The sequence below is a fragment of the Strix aluco genome, chromosome 5, assembly GCF_031877795.1.
Source record: "Strix aluco isolate bStrAlu1 chromosome 5, bStrAlu1.hap1, whole genome shotgun sequence".
Lineage (NCBI taxonomy): Eukaryota > Metazoa > Chordata > Aves > Strigiformes > Strigidae > Strix > Strix aluco.
In genome coordinates, this window is record NC_133935.1 from 51,804,291 (window position 1) to 51,826,831 (window position 22,541).

At 37.3% G+C, this 22,541-nt stretch overlaps 1 protein-coding gene across 14 annotated transcripts in view; it reads right to left on the reverse strand.

The window, feature by feature from the left end:
• USP15 (ubiquitin specific peptidase 15) overlaps positions 1-22,095 on the reverse strand; it is a 72,797-nt gene extending 50,702 nt beyond the window's left edge. For 8 of the 14 annotated variants that reach the window (XR_012623585.1, XR_012623586.1, XM_074827346.1 and 5 more), the window contains exons 1-3: positions 21,915-22,087; positions 5,867-5,994; positions 1,251-1,381 (exon numbers count right to left, since the gene is read on the reverse strand). Coding sequence is in view for 11 of the 14 variants with exons in the window: in XM_074827346.1 (XP_074683447.1) it covers positions 1,251-1,381; positions 5,867-5,994; positions 21,915-22,003 (348 nt within the window). In the remaining 3 variants the exon portion in view is untranslated. Of the gene's footprint in view, positions 1-36; positions 159-1,250; positions 1,382-5,866; positions 5,995-21,914 lie in introns of those variants that run through there. The other 6 variants (XM_074827359.1, XM_074827360.1, XR_012623587.1 and 3 more) reach the window with 6 other exon arrangements.
• Positions 22,096-22,541: the final 446 nt, after the last annotated feature.

Below are 22,541 nucleotides of genomic sequence, written 5' to 3' on the forward strand. Positions count from 1 at the left end.
CCCCAAAGTGAAAACATTACAGAACTTTTACTTTACCATGATGATGGAAGAGCATTCAGTTTGCTGAACTCCATCTTCAGGAAAAACAGTAACAAGTTGATAACAGATATATCTTTAAAGAAGGAAAGCCATTTTAATGGATTTCAGCTCTTACAGAACTAGAGAAAAAGAAAGAGACATTCCAGGGATGTCTCTTTAAAAAAAGATCTCTTTTATTGTACTAAAGAGAATGTTAAAAAAACCCCAACAAACTACTACTATTGCTGACTAAATGAATCTTGAAGACACGGAATTTCTTCTATAGCTAAATCTGGCATTTGTTTGAAAGGAATGCACTTCAAGTAAGTGGTCAGCATGCATGTACTTAGACCATCCTCATGTCATAGAAGGAAAAAAAAAGTTGTATTACACCAGCAGTCACATCAAACTAAATTCCAATCATAATATTCTGTCAGCAGTTTTTCAGGAATTAAAATAAAGATCTGAAAGAATATAACCTAATGGTCAATTTTGAAATGGCAAACATACCAAAATGTATTTTAAAATTTAAGTAATTCAGTCCAGCAAGGATGCAACTGTAATCATTAACCTGAAAATGGTAAGAAATAATACAAACAAAAAAGACTGTATGATCAATAAACCAATACAATGCCATATCACTTCAATAATAACGATGGTATGTGCTGAAGCAAACAAAAATTAAGATCTTTGATGTTAATTTTTCAGTATCTCATACAGACGGAGGGCCATAGTATCCACCATACCATGGACTACTACTTGTGTTGAGGTAAGCTTTTTGCTTCAAGAAAAAACTCCCTTAGCAAGCTGCTGAACACAGAAGACTATGCTTATCATTAATTACCAACTACTCTGCCAATGTTAACATTATTAGAGCTAGGCTTTTCACTCATATAGTCAATACAGTTTTAGGATTTTATATATAATTACAAAATCATTTGCATTAATAGACTTACAAGCTTCTAAAGCAAGTTCTTCTCGAAATATTAGAGGGCTTACTTCCAGGAAAAAAAAGCATTACATCCTTTGCATCCTTGTTTCTCAGTACTAAAAGCTTAAGCCTCTAAAATCTGAATAAAAATTAGGTATCTATAAGCAACTAAAGCAGAAGTTGTCTATATGATTATCATAGGACAGGACTTACAGTCTTCTAATAAATTCCTGTGCAACTCCTGCATATTTGCAGGACTATATCTGAATCATATTCATCCCAGTAGGCAATTTAAGAGTACCTTGCGTGCTATTGGCTCTTGACCTTCCATCAGTGTGTACCAGCTAACTAGCCTATTCCAGCCTTCAGTTGGCAAAAGGATGTAGTCCAGCTCATCAATGAGATGCTCCTTGAGAGACTGAGAATCACCATCTGTAAGAGAAAGATATTTTTACTTGAATACTGTAATTCTGTTACTTGAGTTTTTAATGTAACATTTTTCATATAAATAGCAAACAAAATATTTTCTGAGTCACGGTTATGTTATCAGTATTATGGTGTTCAAAGTAAAACTCTTCTGAAACTATTTAGGCAAGCTATCCAGTTTATGCACAGCACACCTGTTACAAGTAGTGCTCCTGCACTCAGGAACCCAAGTGACAATTTCATATCCTCATGCAATTGTAAGTGCCTAACTTGTTATCACACACCATCATAGCCTTCAGAGAAACCAATCCATTTCTCCACCCACTTCACACATACTCCCACATCACCATGGATACTTCCATTTCATGCTACAGTTGCATCCTTCACTGAAAAGGCAGGAATGGGTAGTTACAGCAGACCCAAGACAAAGTTCGAAGTCATTTACTTCATGTCAGACTGGGAAAATAACATGGTACAGTCCTCCTACTTAAAGGATCCTACGTGCTCTGGAAACACAGTCCCTACAAAATTCTTCACAAGGACAGCAAGATGCAGCACTTGAAAGAAATACAACTTGCCAACCTCTCTACGTAAGTAGCATGCTTTTAGCTTTGGTTCAATCCTTATTACAGAGTAAGATAGCAGCTACCCTATATGTGTAAGAGTTGATGCCAGGTCTGACCCACTGTAAGCCTCAGACAATTAGGGCAGCTGTCCTTCCATTCGGAAGTACCCAGCTACAGGCCAACAAACATCCCTCCGTACAGAGGGAGATAAAACAGGGAGACCCACACATTCAGCTCCAAAGAATGAACCAGGATGACAAACTTAATGAAGTATGAAAATAAATAGACTATGTATAAAGAATAAATAGACTGTAATAAACATACAGACTATCTATTTTCGTTGTCCTATGTGAATGAACTGTGGAGTTACACTGCATAATTAAAACTGAGCATAAAAGTAACCTTAAATAATCTCAAATTCCTTCAAGTATTTGCCACCTTCTTGGATTTTTTTTAAGTAATACTTCTAAGCAAAATGAATACTGTTACCTTTATTTTTCTGCAAGGACAAAAATCAGCGCACTATGTGCATATGAAAAGCACTAAGGTCCTGTCATTTGATCATATTTCTGTACTTCTCTTGTTTCTCCTTTGTACAGATTGAGCAAACACAGCATAACGTGACTTCAATTAAAAAAAAAATTATCCTGAGCATTAAAAAAGGCACACTTAAAAATTAAAGGTCCTTTAGTGATAACTATTCTTTTGGTTTTTTTTAATAAGAATTTAATAAAACATGTTTCAACATGACCTTTTCTGTAAGAGGGCGACACTACTGAGGACATTTAAGAGATGTGTTCACTTCCTTGTGGGAAGAGTAAACAAGATGCAGCTTAGCAAGAGTCTAGAATGCTCCCTACGCCACCTGCACTTGTTACACCTTCAGCTGGTTTAAAGGGTTTTTGATTTTAAGGGGAAATCTGGGAAAAAAGCAATGCTTTTTGCTTTAATCACCCAAATGGTGAAAATATGGGCAAAGAAGGATGCACGGCTTTCTCAGCTCCTATTATCACTGGTGCTAACTCCCTCTTTCCTTCTTCAGCTAAAACCTTGATGTGTGAACAAAACACTGGAGATGCACATTGTTCTCAGTTCATGTATTTTAAGTGTGATAATTGTTACTACCATTAGTTGCTCTGAGGTGGCAAAAAGATACTGTTTCCATAATATGCAATCTGTGCAGTTTAGAGACGACTTCACGCAGTCAAAAAGGTACAATATGGTTTCCATGTGTTTTCTCTGATAAAAATCATAAATGACTTAGTAGGAAGACCTAACCAAAAAAAGCACCTAACAACAACAAAACCCCCAAAGTACAACATGTAAGTGTTAGAATGATGAAGTTATTTTAGAAAGCAGGGATAATCAAGTTCAGAAATAGCAAGATACAAGAGCAACACGGAAGGCAACAAAGGAAAGTGGAAGAAAACCTCAGACTTTAGATTCCACTTTGGGAGTCACAGTACATCCATTTCTCAAACAAAAAAGAAAGATGGAATTTCACATGAACGTCTCAACGAACATACAGGTAAATAAGAATTCAGTTCTTCATGGAGATAAATATAACTAATGGGACCTAACAAGAAACTTCAATCAATGCACCTGTTTAAAAGGTACTTTCCTTTTTTCTCCTCAAGCTGTTTCATCCTAGCTGTATAAGTAACAATTTTCAAGAGCCAAATTTTGGTTCAAAACTGTCTTGACTGATTAGGAAAAAAATCTATATTCAAGAGCTACAAACAAGAAACATTTGCTGAAATAATTTATGACTTGCACTATCAAACCTTACTTGGCCCACTCAATGCTATGCATATGGTGGTTCCATTGTAACTGGGAGCAAAGCATGGGGACAAATCCACAAACACATCTTCAGGTCCAAGTATCTCTTTAAAAGGTTCATACTATCTTTCTGCACTGATCTGATATAGCCACAGGAGTTTATAGTGAGATGATATAATTTGGATTCCATTCTGTCTTTCTAAAATCCACAACGTTTCTCCTAGTATAATTTTTACAGAACCGTATTTCATCAAAGTTGTCCCCTGACTCTGACACCATTTTCTATGATGAACAATCAGCTATTCTAAATGACTACTTCTTTGTGCTTTGTTTGCTCATCTAAAGTTGACTATACATCTCTTCTTTTGAAGATGGCACACGTGCATTCCATTACATTCAACAATGTTTTTTTGCATATGTTGAGATTAACGGAAATCTCTACCTGTTACTTTTCACTGCTCTCACTTCACCCAAATGTTCAGGAAATAAGGGAGCAGCATTTAAGCAATATAAGCACAACATACTGCTTCAGTTTTCTGGAATCAGTCTTTCTTGAATTTAATAATAGTTTTTCTTATCACTGCATTACACTGCAGAGTATCTGAGAAAGCATGCCCGTTTTAGATTATTTTATTCTTTAAATCAGATGCAAATTTTCAGACTTAGCACTTAAGGAGAGCAGTATGAGAGTAACTAGAGCATACTACATGCCAAAGACAGAATTAAAACGCAAGCATTTTCAGGTTCAATTTATGCTACATAGGAAACCTAGTACAGAGGATTGCTGCTTTGCAGCAGGTGAAGGAGACAGCTACTATTTTCTGAGCACTGATGTCCTTAATTTTAAAATTGCGTTCACACCAAACAGTAGATGTCAGGCAGTAATTGGATGCATGGTACCACTGCCAATGCAGAGCCTTATAAGTTTTTGCTCATTTTTAAAGTGGGTAGACACAGAAGAGAGACTAAGCTGATGCTGCCTCACTGAGGATAAAAAGATCTTGCTACATCTGATTTCAACTGAAAAGTATCACTGAACACGCCTGCCTCACTGCAAGATTTACTACAAGAATATACAAAAGATCTAGATCCTCGCATTTCAGAAAACAAAACACATCACTGACCTGGAGCAAAAAGACTTTTAAGTTTGTGGATGGAAGAGAACATATAGATGCATACGACAATACAGCACTAGTCACTGTCAGACATGCGCATTCACTCACACTGACAACTAGTGCAACATGGTATGACAAGTCCTATGAAAGAGGCAATCATCTTTAACACTTAACTTGCAAAATAGTAAGATATTAATTACAGTTGAGAAGTTTTGAATGAAGAAAGTCAGAGCTCATCATAAACCCCATGAAGTTGTAAAATTTGTATTACTATGCGCAAACAGATTCTGCAGTACTATTACATTACCTGTAACTGCAAAGAAGAAAACCAATTATCTGCTAGATTTTGTATCCACTAGATTTTGCAGATTAAATATTAACAGCTCTAATGGTATTTCAATACTGGACATTAAATACAGAATTTGATCTAAAGCTTAAAATATCTGGGAAATTATTCCGAGACCTGAGTCCACAAATCTGACTACAGTTTAGCAAAAGTCAGTCAAGACCTGAGCAACTGTAACAGTGACAGAGTTTAACCATACTTAGAAGACCATAAAAAAATTAGGAAATTATCCTCTATCATTTCACCCCACTTTATATTATCACTGAACTGCATAATACCTCTTATTCAATTGTTCCAGAATCAAAGTAAGGGCTTGGGGCTCATTTACAAAAAGTAAATTTTAGAGTTCAACTTTACAATGCTATTTTAAATGAACCAATTTAGTTAAGCTAGAAAAATCTTATTGAACTCAGGCTAGCTATTTGTCAACTTGACTAAATTTCAACTCCCAAGGTATCCCAAAATATTGTTATAAACCAGTAATTTGGATGTTATTAAATACTCTGTTGCCATTGCAAAGAAGTTTCCATAATTTTATTCATAAAATCATAATTTGTTAGGGAAGTCTATTCCAGCTCCCTTGTCATGAGATTCATTTACATTATCAACTACAAAAGATGAACAATCTGTAACAAATTTGCACTAAATGTTAGTATTGGCTTATTACACAATCAGAAGCAGTTACCTTTGAGAAGTCCAGAATTATCAATAGGACCAGGGTACACATTCTGATCTCCCATCTGGTATTTGTCCCAGCTGTCAAAACCAACATATTTTTTCCACTGTTTGAACCAGCGACTATCCACTAGATACCTTAAATGGAAGAAGACATACAGGTTAGTTATTGGCATGCTACTACTTCCTACAGTACCAGTTAATTCATGTTAAAGCACTTGTATTCATCAGCCTTGCAAGATGGAGAATGTTTTTCTGCCTGGTCTGCTAACCATTATCAGCATCTCCTACCAACAAGGGCTTTAATTGTGGGCAATTAAAGATCCCACTAATCACAGTAGGCAAGTACAGTTTTGCAAGACCAACAATACGGTATATCAGAAGTTGAAGAATGGCAAGTTCAAAAAACATTTCCCTTTTTAGCATGAAATATCATCAGCTTTAATTCCTGTTCTCAATTTGTGAATTCAGGAGATTCAAGTTAAAACTTTATAATTAGCCCTTTAAAAAAAGACATCTAACTTCTAGTAAAATATTTTTTCTTGCTGGAGTTTTATTTATAACATTCATATTCAAGTTGAAAAACTTTAGGACTCTGATGTCCTGTCAAGAACCAGAGAGTCTAAGTGTTTTCTTCCTTTGAGTCAGCATCAACACATACAGTAAATGTTCTGCTTTTGAGGCAGTACTAGATGTTCCTCCTACACATAATTATCAACTTCACACTTCCATATAAAGGGCTATCTCTAAACTCAGCTCCACAGTATTTCTACCCAGATTAAGCTGTTGCCAGTCTGGCTTTTATGAAATCCAGTGATACCTACATTTTATATCTTTTTGTCCAGAATTTAAGATTAAGACACCAAATTTGTTCAGTGATCCTTATTCTTTTAAATTTTTTTTTAAAAGACACCACCTTCATTATTTCTCTTTCCTAAAAGTATCCATCTCCTTCTGTCTTGTATGTGCCAACCCTTCTGCTAGTACCCTAGTACACGTCATAATATCACTACCAGGATGAAATGCTACATCAAACTAAAGATCATAGGTAATCCTATTTTTTTTCTCCAATATTTGACTACTGGACTCTTATTTGCAGCATACCAATAATATGCTATTGAACCTTTAAGAGATATCAAAACTTCCTAGTGATTCAAATAATAGTCTGCTAATACATACAGCTTTATTAGTCAATCGTTCTGTAGCAGTTACTCATGAACACCATGGAAAAACACAGAACAAAACCATTAAGCACCCACAACTCTTGTAACCAAAGAAGTACAAAAACATTGCGTGAGTATCCATTTAACTGAACAGGTTTTTAAAAAATACATTAACGGGGCCTTAAATTTGTGCTTCTAAATGATGTAACTACAATAAGAATTAACAAACCTAATATACATTAAGTCTTGACTTGTTTCTTCTTCTCGAGTCCATTTTTTTTTTTTTTCTCTTACACACACAGATCAAGGCTGAAGTCAGCCTCCAGAAGTACTGCTAGCAAACCTCTAGTAAAGAAGGAATTATTCTTGGGTAGTACTCAGTAAGTGGGATCCTTTGTTGTCAACTTATCAGATTCTCTTCTCAATAAGTCCCAATTTTTCAGTTTCTACAAGACATACTTTTAAGTATGTGAATCTAGAGGTAAATGTACTTTGGAAAGTAGGAGGAAGGAGGCATTAGAAAGCTATACATAAGATCACCACAGCCTTTTGGATGCTTACTTCCCCTACATTCCTTCAAAAACATCAAAGACTAAGGTCTCAAAAGCAACTTAAAAACATCTACGACAACAGCATCCTAATTCACATGGTAAACAGTACTGATTCAAAATATGATTACAACAACAGTAATAATGAGTCTGGGAACAAATTCCTCCTAGCCTTAGCTTGTAACTAAGCAAACATAAATAGCAAAGGCAGAGCTGTGTCTCAACGGCTATAGACATAGTTCCGCCAGTGTAAAAAACTTTGGTTAGGGAACAAATTTCTCCCTTATTGCATCAACACCAGCTGTACTCTGGAGCATGCACCTTTGCCATCTTCCAGTGTAACACTTGGTCTTATATCTATTCTACAGTCACAACCTATTACTACTGCTCAACAGTCATCAACTATGAGTTGCTATCTCTTCTGAAATTGTTCTGTACACAACTTTGTCCTTGAACTTGCAACACAAAATTTCTTTCTGAAACTTTAAACACTTAATACAGCAGTCAGAAAACAGCCTCAAACTGCTTTCTGAACCAAAAATATATAGGAAAAATGTTAAACACTATTAAGTGTTTTGCACTATTAAGTGCAAAAATTCCCTTTTCCACTCTTACCAAACTCAGACAGTGACTAAACAGGGTGTTTTGGGCACAATGCAATGCACCAAATTGGTAATGAAATAGCATATCTGAAGTCCTATTCCAGAAAGATGAGATACTTACCATCACTATGATTTTACAATATTGAATCATTCTAAAGTAGTCTGGCCCAGCACTGATTATTTCAGTTTTGTGGCAGAATTCCCTTGACATGTTTTGTTTTGTTTAGAGCATGTTTAGAATGTAATAGGAAACAAGACTGGAAAAGGCTAAGCTGCATTAAAGATGTTGACATTTGGGATAAAACATAGCAAAAGGATAAAAATGCAGGCTATTACAAAAATAAACTGATGTAAACTTTACTAATGCTGAAAAAAATTTAAAACTTATCTAGTTCAAATCTAAGTTCCAGTCCCACACGCATTTCACACTTCAAAAATCAAACTCATTCAGTAAGAATACACTGATTTCTGGACCACTTTTCACTGCCTATGCTGTTCAGTGAAGTTGTAAGAACTATCTAACAAAAGTAATGAGCTTCTCAAAATAATTCAAATCTTTGTGTACAGAAAACTTCATTTTGCAACACAAGAAAGTATCCAAGCAAAGCCTTACTGTCTTACGTAAAAGCCTTTTCTGAACTTAACTTTTCAGGGTCTCCTAACACAGTAGCAGATTTAGCGATCACTGCAGCAAAACCTATGAAACCACAAACTTCAAACAGTTGTGAAATTAAATGAGAAACAATTTCAACTATCAAAAAATGACCAGCTTGTGCAAACAGGCATATAATGCTATCTATACGTAATTTAAAATTTGGTATTATCATTTGTTTAAAACAAGCATTCCATTAAAAAAATAAAAAAAGCATGACTATTTTTTAAAGTATCAGAGGAAAGCAAAGATAAAACATTTAAAACTTGCGAAGTCCCTCCAAAACACTGTGTTTGCCACTATGCAATAGATAGGGGAATTGAAGCAACATCCTAACAGCTCCCCGGTACGCTTTAAAATATTTGGTATGTTTGTTACTAGAAGCTTTCAACTATATTTTTACTGCCATAAAGTCCTCCTAAGCAATACTGCAACAGAAGGAGAGTAAAAACTTAAACAAAATAGGTTTAAACTTTACAGAGATAACATGTGCTTCCTTTTCTACAATAAATAATCAGATGCAGATGTCTTCAGGTATGATCTGGTTCAATGAAGGCAAGAATGCTTTTGGTAGTAGAGACTCAACAGTGAATGCAGAAAGGTTTTAAAGTGCTTTCTCGAACAGATTCTCTATCCAATTCATGCCGAAGGTATGCCACATTCATCTATTACCCAGAAACAGGAGGGGGAGGAAGAGAATACAGCAAACAGAAGCCTGCAATAGGCAATTTAGCCTATTTAATTTAAAGATCACATGAGAAAGAATTTAAGCATTCAGTGAATACTACAAAGATAGTCCACTTGAAAATTAAGAAAGAAAAATCAGATCTCTCCAAACAAATTTTCACCAAACAATAACTGTTGCAATTAAATGAGTGCTATCTTTCATTTCCTGGAAGAGAAAGACAGACGCTAGACTCTACCATGGAAGTTTGAATTGGTATGACCATGTTAAATGGAGTGACTATTCTACACAGTGCATATGTAATTGAATATAGAGATTAAAAGATAATTAAATTATCTTATTAAAGATATTTTTTCCTTTACCCTGAGTCTGCCAGAACAAGCCTGATGCTACCATAATTGAATCATTAGTATTTGTGTCTTTTTTCTTTTTAAAGAACAAGTAGCAGCAGTTCTTCACATATTTGCAAAAATCCAGTTCTTTCATTCTGCCTGTATGAATCCCTATTCCTTTTACAACAGTGTCTTCATATTTGACTCATTTTTCTTTAATAAATAGAAAAAGGGACATTGAATTTGATTAATCTGACATCCCCTTGCTTTTGCTGTATAAACAAAGTTTTCAGTCTTATGAACATACTCGAGGCCAACAGCATTCTCACCTTTCTCTTCTGCTGGGGCCATTCAGCACTATTCCCTAACAGCCATAACTGTGTGTGGTTGTGAATGCAGTCACTCTCAGGAATCCATTCTACCACCAAACCTGCCAGGCTTGTCCCCTGCTCCATCTCATAGCCTCTACTTTCATGATCTAAATTTGAATGAACTATGACTCTTAAAGAAGGAAAGCTATAATTTTACACAGAAATTATCATATAGGCAAACTGCCCATTGTTTTAATTAATGCTTAACAAATTAATATTCCTGTAGAACCATATTACTTTTCAAATGCTCTGTGTTAAATGCCTGATCATATACCAATAACATAGTAATTAACAGAAAATTTTGATAATTGTACTTAACAGTGCAGGAAAGCCTGGGTCCACTGTTCCGGATTTTAAATGTTCACCATTACCTATTTCACCACTTCATCAGCTTTATTCTTCCACATCCAATTAATTTTGCCACCAACCAAATTTTGCTCTGCAGTGTCTCTTTACAGATCTCCCTAACTGAAAAGCTGTAACATTTCTGTTTCCTAACACAAAGTGCAAAAACTTACATCATTTCTCTTCAAATTTAGGCATTTGTACTTACATGCTCAAATAAGAGATTAATACTTCTAGCATAAAAAAGCTGAAAGGCCACCTGTAAATCATGCAAGTATGTAAGTGTGGTAAGAATTAAACAGCACAGTAAAGTTCCTTCCTTGGAAAGAAAATGCTGAAGGACAACCAAATCTTAAAAAAAAATCACATGCATTTTGAGAGTCTCTGAGCAAAGTCTGTCCAGTAGTACAATGGAGAAAAGCAAAATGAACAATGCATGAACACCAAAATTTTGAAACCTACTCAAATTACTTTGTCTTCATACCTTCTTTCCTGTTTTCTTACTTATAGTCACTGAGTAGCGCTTTGTTAAGACTGGTGTATTTTGGACATATGGACAAAGCTGCAAGGAACAATTAAAAAAGCAAAATGGGTGCAAAACACTATTCTAAGATTGAATTCCGCAACTGTAAAAAATGTATTGGTATAGTATCTGTAAAGCATCATTAAAACTGCTTGCTTTCAGACAAATAAGAGCCTACATGCATTTTGTTCAAGATGTGTCCTACTGAAGATTAATGAAAAGGGAAGATCATGAAATCTGTGAGTACTCAAGGGGAAAGCTTTCGTTAATACTGCTTGTAATATGAAGCAGTATATATATATCTCTCTGTGTACTAATTTTTAAACAGAGTGAACCAGGAAGATTAATTTATTAGGATAAGGAGCAAATGGGTCACTGCCAGTTCTCAGGATTTCTTATAGACCACATCATATTCTAACAATCAAACCTGAAACAAAAATATTATATATTTGATAAAGCACTACAGGTCTTACCAGAGCCTAGCGAACTACCTGCTGACCACAGATCATAGCTTACAAAGTACTGCCTTATTCTCTATCTCAATATTCAGCTCTTAACACCCTTTATAAACAAAGGTAGGTAGGATACTTGTGTAAATCTGGTAATGAATTTATTTTCTATTTAGAGACAATTGCTTTTAATTGACTCAAGATCTACCAACATTGTTTAGACTTCTTAATTTAAAGAAGTATGGAGTCTTTATGCTCAGACAGATATTCTTAAGAGCAAACTCAGCAGACCAGTTTACCACAATGTCGAGGTAATTACATGCAAAAGAAGGATTTACTGAATTTAAATGCCTAGAAAAAAAAATTTCCAGATATAGATTTGGAAAAATGCTAACAGACACAGTAGTTGTGAATTCTTAACAGTGAATTACTGGTTATGTGTATACATATGCACATGCATATAGACATTTCATACATATTAGGCATTTTATGAGCATTTTGCTACTTTTACTTCAAAAGAAATCTGATACAGGTGAGAGAAGTTATTTTGAGTTACTATGGAATACAGTCACAGTAAGCTGGAATCTTCCCACTTTACAAGAACTTGTTCTTAATCAATAGATGAAATACTACTTTTCCAATAAGATTAGGGAAAATGAAAACGCCATATACTTCCCTCATCTTTATGTAAGAAGGATACCGTGTTAAAGGTTACGCTACAAAAAAATTAATGCAATTACACCATGCTTAGTTTAGGGGATCAATCTGCTAAAGCACTTACATAGCTAAAGTCCAGACTTCTTAGTGTTAACGGAAAAAGTAAAAATCAGAAATTTATAGACTATATAGCTTTTGATCCTACAAACACATTCAGTATAGCATTCTCACCAAGATCAACAAGACTACTCATCTACACAAAACAGAGAAGGCAAACTGTAAGAAGGCAACAATGTCTTTTCATCAATGTTATAATATCCATGATATAATCAGCTACCTGAAAATGAGGTATTACCTATGAGGGACATTCAGTAACTTAAGAGGAAAAGACATACCTCAGGTAAACAGAACTACATCTGCTAAAACCTCGCTTCTTAAATAATTTGATCTCTTTTTAGTGGAAGATTATTAAAAACTTGTAGCATGCACTTGAGACCAGATACACTTCACTGAATATGCGTTGTCCCAGATACAAAAATAACATACCAGGCACTAGTAAGAGAGACATAAAATGTCTGTACATTAAACTTGGTACAATGTTTTGATTTTATTTTTGTTACTATTACCTAATGCAGGAAAGAGTTCCAAACCAGTCTAATGTTACAGTAGTCTTTTGAACTGTGGACCTGACTGAGCAAGCCACCCAGGACACCTTAGTAAAGTGAGAAAACATGATTTATCCACTGTGATTAAGAAATGTCTGTTACTTAACTCTGATGCAATCAAGATTTCAATCAAGTAGGAAACGACAATTTTGCTGTCTCAGATATCATCAGTCGAACTAACGAGCAGGATAACCAACCCATCTTCAGAGGTAAAACACACCTGGAGGATTCGTAGTAGAGACTGAAGGAGAGAACCGTCTCATTTCTAGATATGTTGTTTTGAGGGGCAAACCTTATGAACTAAGAGAACTTCACAAGGTGAACTGATTAAATCAGAAAATAATTGACATTTACAGGCATTTCAAATAAATCAGTCACCTCAGATTGCTTGATGAAAACAGTACAACCAAGTTTGATTACACTAAATCACTTATAGCCAAGAATAATAGAAATATGTAACTATTGGAATAGTCCCCTACCTTTACCTAAAAGTAAGCAATAATATGCATGTATGATTTGCTCAAAACTACACACAAATATGGTATTTTAGGTATTAATAATATTGGAAATATTTGTGTAGTTTAATTCGTTTTAGGTGTTTTCTCTTAGTCGTATTACATATGAGATCTAATTTTTTTTGAGCAAGTAGAATCAAAAAACTATAGAGCATGTTCATGAACATGTTCCCAGTTCAAGTCTGGACTACTTCAGTACTGTTTACTTCTGAGTGGAGCTTTAGATCACTTTGTAAAATATAACTGCTCTCATCTGTAAAATGTTTCTTGACTGTCTGAAGCAGTCTATAATATACAATTCATACTCTCGAATCCACTGAAATGCCAGATATGGAATAAAACACAAGGAAATGGAAGGAAGCTGCATCAGGGGAAGCTCAGACTGGACGTTAGGAAAAGGTTCTTCACTGAGAGGGTGGTCAGTCACTGGGACAGGCTCCCCAGGGTAGTGGTGGTCAAGGCACCAAGCCTGGCAGAGTTCAGGGAGCATCTGGACAATGCTCTTAGTCACATGTTTAGTTTTAGGTAGTCTTGCCAGGAGCAGGGAGCTGGACTCCATGATCCTTATGGGTCCCTTCCAACTTGAGATATTTTATGATTCCATGAAAACCTCATATCCCTCCAGAGCACAAGAGGAGCTTGTGTAACCAAACCAAGGCCTACACTACCTCTGCAGACATGCAATATAGCAAAATTTGCAGAGTATCTTCAAAACATTCCACAACAGTGGAATTCATTCTGATAATAAAGACATGGAAACCCCATGCAATTACAAGTAGAGCACGTAACAATGTATTTTACCAAAGTGTATCTTCTCCCTTTGATACACAACAGGTTTTGATATCATATGGATTCAGTGTTATCACTGCAGAAGATGAAATAAAAGATGAAATTCTGAACCTTGCAAACAAACTCCAACATTCTCCTTCCAGCAGCTGGTAACAAAAGCCCTTATTTGAGGTCTGAGGGTCCTCACAGATTGCATTTGCTCAGCTTCCAACCTTAATTCAGACTAGTGTGAATCCACTATCATGCAAAGGGGTTGAAAAACAGAATTAGAATGTTCCTTGATATCTTCCAATATTACATGTCACTTCATTTCCTTTAAAAACAATGTTGGTCATACCTAGCTCATTCCATACAGAAGCTATTTGCCAATACTATACTCCCATTAGGCACAACTTTTCTTTAAATAATTCTTTTATTTGAACAATTTCTTGACAAGTATTGACAAAGCACAATGCTTAACATTTCAACCTACTTTCCTCTTCCTGTTTTCCTGTGCATAGGTTGTTTTCAAAGCACAGATTACTTTTGACCTTAGACTATTTTGAGTTAATATAATTTTCCTGTAAAATAATATATTCCTCGAAGCTATAGAAAAACATGTAATCTTTTACTTCATTCTCATGGTTAGAAGCAAACAAGTTTTGTTTAGAATATTGTAAACCAACATTAAAAAGTTAAAGTGATACCCATTTTAAACTTGCTTTAGCTGAAGACACTAAACAGTCTAAATCTATCTTTAAGATGAGTTTAGATCAGTTATTCCAACCTCATATAGTCCCTACAGACAAAAACATTGAGAAAACAGTTCGCTGCAGGTGTTACTATTCTTTGGGTCCCATTGAAGTGGGATGAAATGGTGATTATTTCTGGCATTTACAAAAGACTGCTCATCTCTGATTAAGGGCCATTAGTCTGGTTCCTGATTGTGTTCTCATCAATTTCTGGACTTACGAGTTTCTTGAATATAACCTACAAATCACAGAGTACTTATTATCTTTCCTAATATGGCATACCGGCAACAAATATTTTGTTCCTTTTACTCCTGTACAAAGTATTCAAATATTAAACCACAATTACCAGTTGATAGCCATGCCTTATATCCAAATATATGTTCATATTGGGTCAGTCAATTAAAATTTCCAGCAAAAGACTGTATCCTTATTAACGATCAAGTGTGGAGACTTACAGCAGCCCAAAATGGAATTACTTATAGCCTTTGTATATTAACTTACAAGAACAAAAGAATTAAGCTATTACAATACCTGTAAATGCACCTTCATTTCCTAAACAAAAATTCAACAAATAATAAAAATCAGTAATAAATATACACAAGTTTTAAAATTGCACAGCTGCATAACCATGTATGGACATTGCTCACTCAATAAAAGAAAATAATAGTACTAGCAGGAAAGTTGCTAATTGATTTTTAAAATTCTCCCATGGTTTGTAACTTTTTCATGTATTTTAACTTCGCCTGTGGTTTACTGAATATTTTAATAAACCTTATTAACACAGTATCAACATCACAGAAGTATAATGGCAGTAATTTTTAACAGCCAGGTGGATACAAAAATATTTGAACAGTATGACTATGATCTTGGTATTTCCCATTGTTGTCAAAAGTGTTCTGAATGCATTCCTCGGTTATATATAGAGAGAATTAAACAACATATAACCTAGATTTATTTATATTGACTGATAGGTCAGCCCTTCGACTTCAAAATCAAAACAATTAACTTTAATATGCAATAAAGACACTTCACAGAGAGACACTCATTCCATCACTGTGTACTGCTGGTACATCGTATCTTCTGAACACAAGCTATTTCACTTTTAACAGCAAAACTGTGCAAACTGTCCAGAGAGACAGGTGAGGATTTTTTTTTTTTTTTTACCTTCCTTACTGTGCATGAGTACAGATTAAGCAATACAGAGGACAAAGTGGAACAACTGTGTTGCTGAAAGCAAATTAGGACTTCTGTTTAAAGGCACAGCATCGAGTTTTTGTTCTTGCACAATTGCAACTATAAAAATATGAAAGGTAAGAATGGGTTTGTACCTGTATTCCTACTCTGATTAGGTTGGCCAAAATTGCTTGACTAAGCACACTCATGATTAATATAGATGCCTTCAAAATTACATTTTCTTTCAGAATTAACAAGTTCTTGAAAGTTCAAGATTATAATAATTATTTTACTCTCACATACAAACCAAACCATAATTTTATTCAAAATGTAGGTAAATGCACAAGAAAAAAAAACAGGGGTCAAAGAGAAAACAAAAAATCATTTAGGTCCCATTTTTGAGAAATCTTAGTCTAAATATTTCACATTCCTCTTCAGAAATAAACACTTTGTTCAACTAAATGCAACAAGATAATTTCAAATCAACTAATCGATCAAATTCTCCCTACAGCTCCCCATGCTCAGTTCCCACAATGTGCCGCAATAGCCTAAGCAGCACTTCACACATACCACCAAGAGGCTCACCAAAAAGCCTGATTCAGCCAAAATTAATGGACTGCATTTTTATGTTAAGATTTCAGTGTGAACATTACATTAACAACCATGTAAGTATTTTGTATACACTTACAAACTTTCCATTTAAGCAAAGACTTTTCATTAAAAAATAACCTAACTCCTAAATCAATGTTTGACTTCCAATTTTCAGGCAAAAGCCTGGCACAAGCATGATTTTGAGTTGAACATGCTCTCACCCTGCCTAATCAATTAACAGAAGAAAATTGCATCTACACATTTCCACTGCAGGTATTCTCCCAGAAGAATTTAAAACAGAACATTTTGTCTATCTTCATAAGCTGTTGGTGAAATGCTGCACCATTCCACATGCAGTGAGACAAATCTAACACAAAACTTCAACCACAAGGTCTTAAAAGACAAAAATCAGCAACTTAAACCTCATTTGAAAGAAAAAGCAGCCAATTCTCAATTCTATCCTTGGAACACTGACGTAGTGTTCCTTGTTTCTCATTATACGAAGCCATCAGAACAGTCTAGGATATTCCAAATGTTACTGAGGTGCAGGTCCATAACATCTCATCATGCTCTCAGTGAAATCAAGTAAAATCTTCCATTAATGTTCAATCTAGATTCTGTTCACGTACAGCACAATGATGGATGATCAAATGTGGAAAACACTGAGAAGACCACAGTGTAAAATGCTATTAAAGCTAGGCACTTCAGCATCAAGGTTATCATCAATGACGGACACTGCAGGGTTTTCAAGTAGGACTTTATATGTCTGTTCATCAAGATTCATGAGTTTTCATTGCAACCAGAATTAAAATGTTTATACATTTTTGGTGGGAAAATTCTTTAAATACACTTCTGGAGGGGAAATCTTTTAAGGTTGAACTTTTCATATCTACGGTTCATTCACTGGGAAGGATTTTTACCCCACTTAAATTTTTACTTATTCTCTGCAGTGACTGAGTTTTACCATTAAACAGCCAATAAAATTCTCACAGTGCAAAAGATGAGAATATTTTCTTCCCCTTCCAAGAAGTGTACTCTATGGGTAACAGCAGCACTCCTTCTGGACTCACTAGAACTTCAGAAGTGATGTGTATCAGAGACACATCTGAAAACTCACAATATTATACTTCTGTAGTTTTCATAATCTGCAAGTCTTAAAAGTCAAGAACAGATTAAGAATCTATCTTGTCACTCTGTAAAATGATGACTGGCACCAAAATTCGTTAGCTTGCAGGACTGGAAATCAGTTATCTTCCTTCTGCTCTAATCCTGACTAGCTTCAGTTTACAGATAGTGCCTGTATCTGCTTGTCTAAGAATCCTTATCCTAGAAGACATCTTTTATGTAAGTATTTCAGCACAGGACTCAATATTCTATCAAAACAGACAAAGGCTCTTAAAGCTCTTCTCTGAAAGGCAAGGCATTTGCCTTCCCTATTAAATCTTGAGATTTTTGAATTCATTCCAAATGAACACCTTCTGTGACATGTGGACACCACAACTGGACATTATGAATGGTTTTACTAATATATTACTGTATACAGTACATCTTTATACTGCTATTCAGTATTCCCTATTCAAACATCTTAATATTGCATTTGTTCCCATAGCCAAATAAACTCCTCTTTTCCAAGTTACTGCTTTTAAAAATACAAGTAACTTCCATATTCTCATCTGCTCACAAATTGCTATGGCAAGCAATAGACGAAAGAAGCACAGTGAGGAAATCTAGGAGAAAGAAAGAGAAAAATTGGGAAAACTCACTGCTAAGGCTGTGCTGTTAGCCATTATTAGTCAGTACTAGCCACTGTAAGTGAAGCATTTATTGGCAGGTGATATTTAAAGGCAAGAAACGTAGTCTCACATTCTAGACCATGGAGGGCCCATGTGCGTAAGAGGTAGCAAAGCAAAGAGTATGAAAGCATTTGTAATGTCATATTTAAGTAACTGAGACAATATCTCTGAGAGAGCCAGAGAAGAAAAGAAACTACAGGAAAGGCAGGGCTGAAAGTGGTCTTAAAGGTAAAGACAAGAAATTATACATCAGTATGGGGAGGAAATTACAGAGACATTCACACAAGGAGTAGTCACACACAAGAACTGCCAGAGTCTTCATCACCTCTCTAAGAAAACTGTTCCAAGATCAGTAACTTCCAGTATTGAAAATTGTACCTCAGTGACACTATAAAAACACAGAAACTTGGCAAGGTTCTCAAAACTACCACTGCAGCTACAAGGACATTAAATAACACCAAGATCAGTTGGTCATGCAAATTATACAGTAGCTAAAAAATTGATGAACATCAATAGCTCTTCAATTTCTGAGAGTAGATACAGAAAGACACTGATTGAGTTCAAATCTGTCTGTAGCTGTAACAATTAGTATTTTTTGTCTTTCTAAATGAGAGGTTAAAATCTCCACAAACAATAAAAATTCTCCTCACTTGCCAAGCACCAGTAGAATTTCAAAACACTGAGAAGTAATCAGATCCTGAAAGTGTGAGATATACAGCTACATACAGCATTTTTTTCTCTTCCAAAACCAGAATTCTAGGTGTTTCAACCACAGAACCTGAAGGTTCTTTGGATAATTTTGCAAGAAGAGAAACTTATATATATAATTCAAGTTTTGTGGAATGACAACATGTTTTTTATGCTGAATTCGCTACTGAAAGTAGTCAATGTTATTTAAAACAACTGATAAATGAAGGAGGTTCTTGCTTGGAAAAGCTTAAATTTTATGTTTATTTAATGTATGTTTAGAAAAATAAGATAAATGGAGAGATGGAAGAATCCTCAATCTCTTCTAGTTTAATATTTTAATCTATTAACTGCCCATAAAAGAATGCAAAAAAAGACCATTGGGACAAACTACCCCAAATCTTGACCCTGAAGACAGAACAGTCAAAAAATACTAGCCTTGTCTGTCCGCTTAAGTAATATATTTTAACCTATACTATCCCCAAGCTACTCTTAAAAACACCCGATGAATGAAAATCTACAGCTTATGAAACTGCCTGTTCAAATGTTCCCTGATTCTATCAATTCTTTTCCAATATCTAACAGTAAAGACACTGCGTTTCAAGTCAGTTTCATTTCTTTCTCTTTGCAGTGCACATGAAGAACTAATGATGAAATTTAATGCCCTCTTTACAGATACTACAAGACTTCCCTCTCTTTGCCCTATCTTTAGTTCCCTTTTTCTTAGAGTAAACCCCCAAGGCTTTATACTTTCCTTATATAGCTTATTGTTCTCTACACTCTAAATTCTGAAGAGCATGGACAATACTTCCAATACAAGCCAGTAATTTTAAAAGGACTGTATTTTAGTGTTTTAAAGCTCAAACAGAACAAGCTGATATGACATTGCTCATATTTTTTTCAGTACTATTTACTACTGAATGAAAGTTATAATTCTGAATCATGATTTAGAGCATGAACTGCTCTGTTTCCTTACTGATGCCATGCCCAAAAGAGCAAAAAGCTATTGACAAAATATCTCTGGAAAAAACACCTGGACTAAACATACCCCTTAATTTGTTAACTTAAATACATAGCTCTAAGTATTAATCCTATGAACGCACACGTATACACATTTATGTAGCTAGATTTAATAGTTCATGAGTCAAAGTTAATAGGACTTCGACATAGCTTATTCAGTCTTAAAACAGTTGATTAATATCGGTGTCAAACACAGCTAGATACATTTATTTTCAGAGAATATTTAGAACCTTTTTCCACTTAACTGATTTTTTCATGTTAAAATACTTAATGTACTAAAAAATTACAGCAAACTTTCTGTTTTAGTCATCATGTAAACTTTTCGTAAAGTTACTTTCACTTTGAATAATATTAACTGTTTGAGGTTTTTTTTAGTACTCGGGAAGTACCCAACAGAACCATGAAAAAAAATTTCTTGTAAGATTACAAGTCTGAACACCCTTTTACTACTGCTGGTCACTTTCAACACTACCACGTGAATTGATTTCCTTTTTCTAGTTGCTTATACTTTTTCAGTTTAAGAGCCGTCTGTTCCTATGCCAAAACTGAACATATACTCAGCAGTATTTGAATAATGCATCAGAATGTATGCTTCTGACACATGCTGCAGTATCAACACTGTTAAATATAGTCTTTTATAGAACTGGAACAGTGAGTGATGACAGCTGAAATGAGGTGGGCAAGTTCTACTTTTGTGTATTTGTACTTAATTTTCAGTAAGTTAATGTTTCAGCCTTTGTCTTTGGGTGACAGTTTCACACAGGAAGAGATTAAGAGGTTGAGCAGTGGAAAAAGTGGAAGCTTTTTTTTTTTTTCCTTAAAAAAAAAAAAAGTCCTGTTTCCTAGGCTCAGAGAACTACAACTACAGAAGCTAAATTACCAAATATACGCTAGAAAGATGTGTTTATTTAACCTAATTCTTTTCAACCATGGATCGTTCTGTTGACAATCTGTATGGCACACTAAGAAATATTTTCTGACTGACCAGGAAAATATATCTCTTTAAACGTTTACTGTGGAAGAGGTATCATAAGGACCCGTTCGCATCTTCGGGGGCTGTTTCTCAAGCAGTTAACCCGTTCACAAGTCAAAATAAAAATTCAACTTCAGGCTTATCACAGCCGCGGATGGACTTCAGGGCACCCCACCCAGGGTACAGATCTAATTTCTGACAACTTGAAGGTGACGCCAGGGCCGTTTCCTCCTTTCAGCTTGGATAATGGAAGAAACACCCGATAGCGGAGCTCTTCCACCCCGCCTCAATCCCTGCTTGGCCAAACAAGCCCCCCGCGGCCTCCGAACCCCTCGTTGTCCGGGGCCGCCATCCGGCACCGCGCCCCGCCAGTCACGCCGCTCCCTCCCCTCCCCCGCCGCTCGCCGCCCGGCAGGGAGCTGACCTCGGTGCCTGCCCCCGCCGGGCGCCTCCGCGGCGCGGCCCTGGCGGCCGCCAGCAACCCAGGCCAAGCCGAGGGCCCGCCGCAGCAGGGCGGCCGGTCCCCTCGCGACAGGGGCCGAGGGACCCAGGCGGCAGGAAGGGGGGTGGCGGGGGGTAACGGTGCTGCTCCCCTCCCCCTGTCATCCGCCTTCCCCCCCCGCCCCCGGCAGCCGCCAGCGCACGCGGGGGGCCGAGCCGCCCCCGGGAGCGGGGGTTGGGGTGGGGGGGAGCGCTGAGGGAAAGGAGGTCGGTTCCTCCGGCAGCTAAGCGGCACCGGGGGCGGTGGGAGCCGCCCGTGCCAATCGGCCCGGGTCCCCCCGCCCCTCCCTCACCAGGTGTCGCCCTTGCGGAGGGCGGTTTTGAGCAGCGCCGCGACGTCCGTGCGCTGAGTCTCCAGATCCGCCGCGCCTCCCTCCGCCATCTTCTTCCCCCGGCAGCAGCGGCGGCGGCGGCAGCGGCGGCAGCAGCAGGGGCAGGAGCGGGCCGCGCTGCATGCTGGGAGTGACGCCGACCGGGAGACGCCCTCGCCCCCCCCCCTTCCCAGAATCCGCAAGGCGTGGACGGAGCGGACCCCAGCGAGGCGCCGCAGCGCGGCGCCCCCTCGTGGCCAGGAGGTCTGTCATCTCCGCACCTGGGGCGGAGGCGCATGCGCGCAGCCGCTGCCGTGGTGCGGCGGAGGCCGCCTCCTCCGCTCGGCGGGGGCTCTCGGGGCAGCGGCGGAGCGCGGGGCGGCGCCCCGGCTGGGGTCGTCGGGTAGGGAGGTGCCCCGCGGGGTGCCTTGGCGCGGCTGTGGGTGCCGGCCGCGGCTCAGGCGCGCTCTGCTGCAGCGCCGCCGGGGCGGCGGCCTCCTGCCCGGGTGGGCGCTGCAGGGTTACCGCAGGTGGCCTCACCGGCCCGCCCTGAGGCCTACGCGGCCGTGTCAGCGCTGCCGATGGCGCACGGTGTGCTGGCCTCAAACC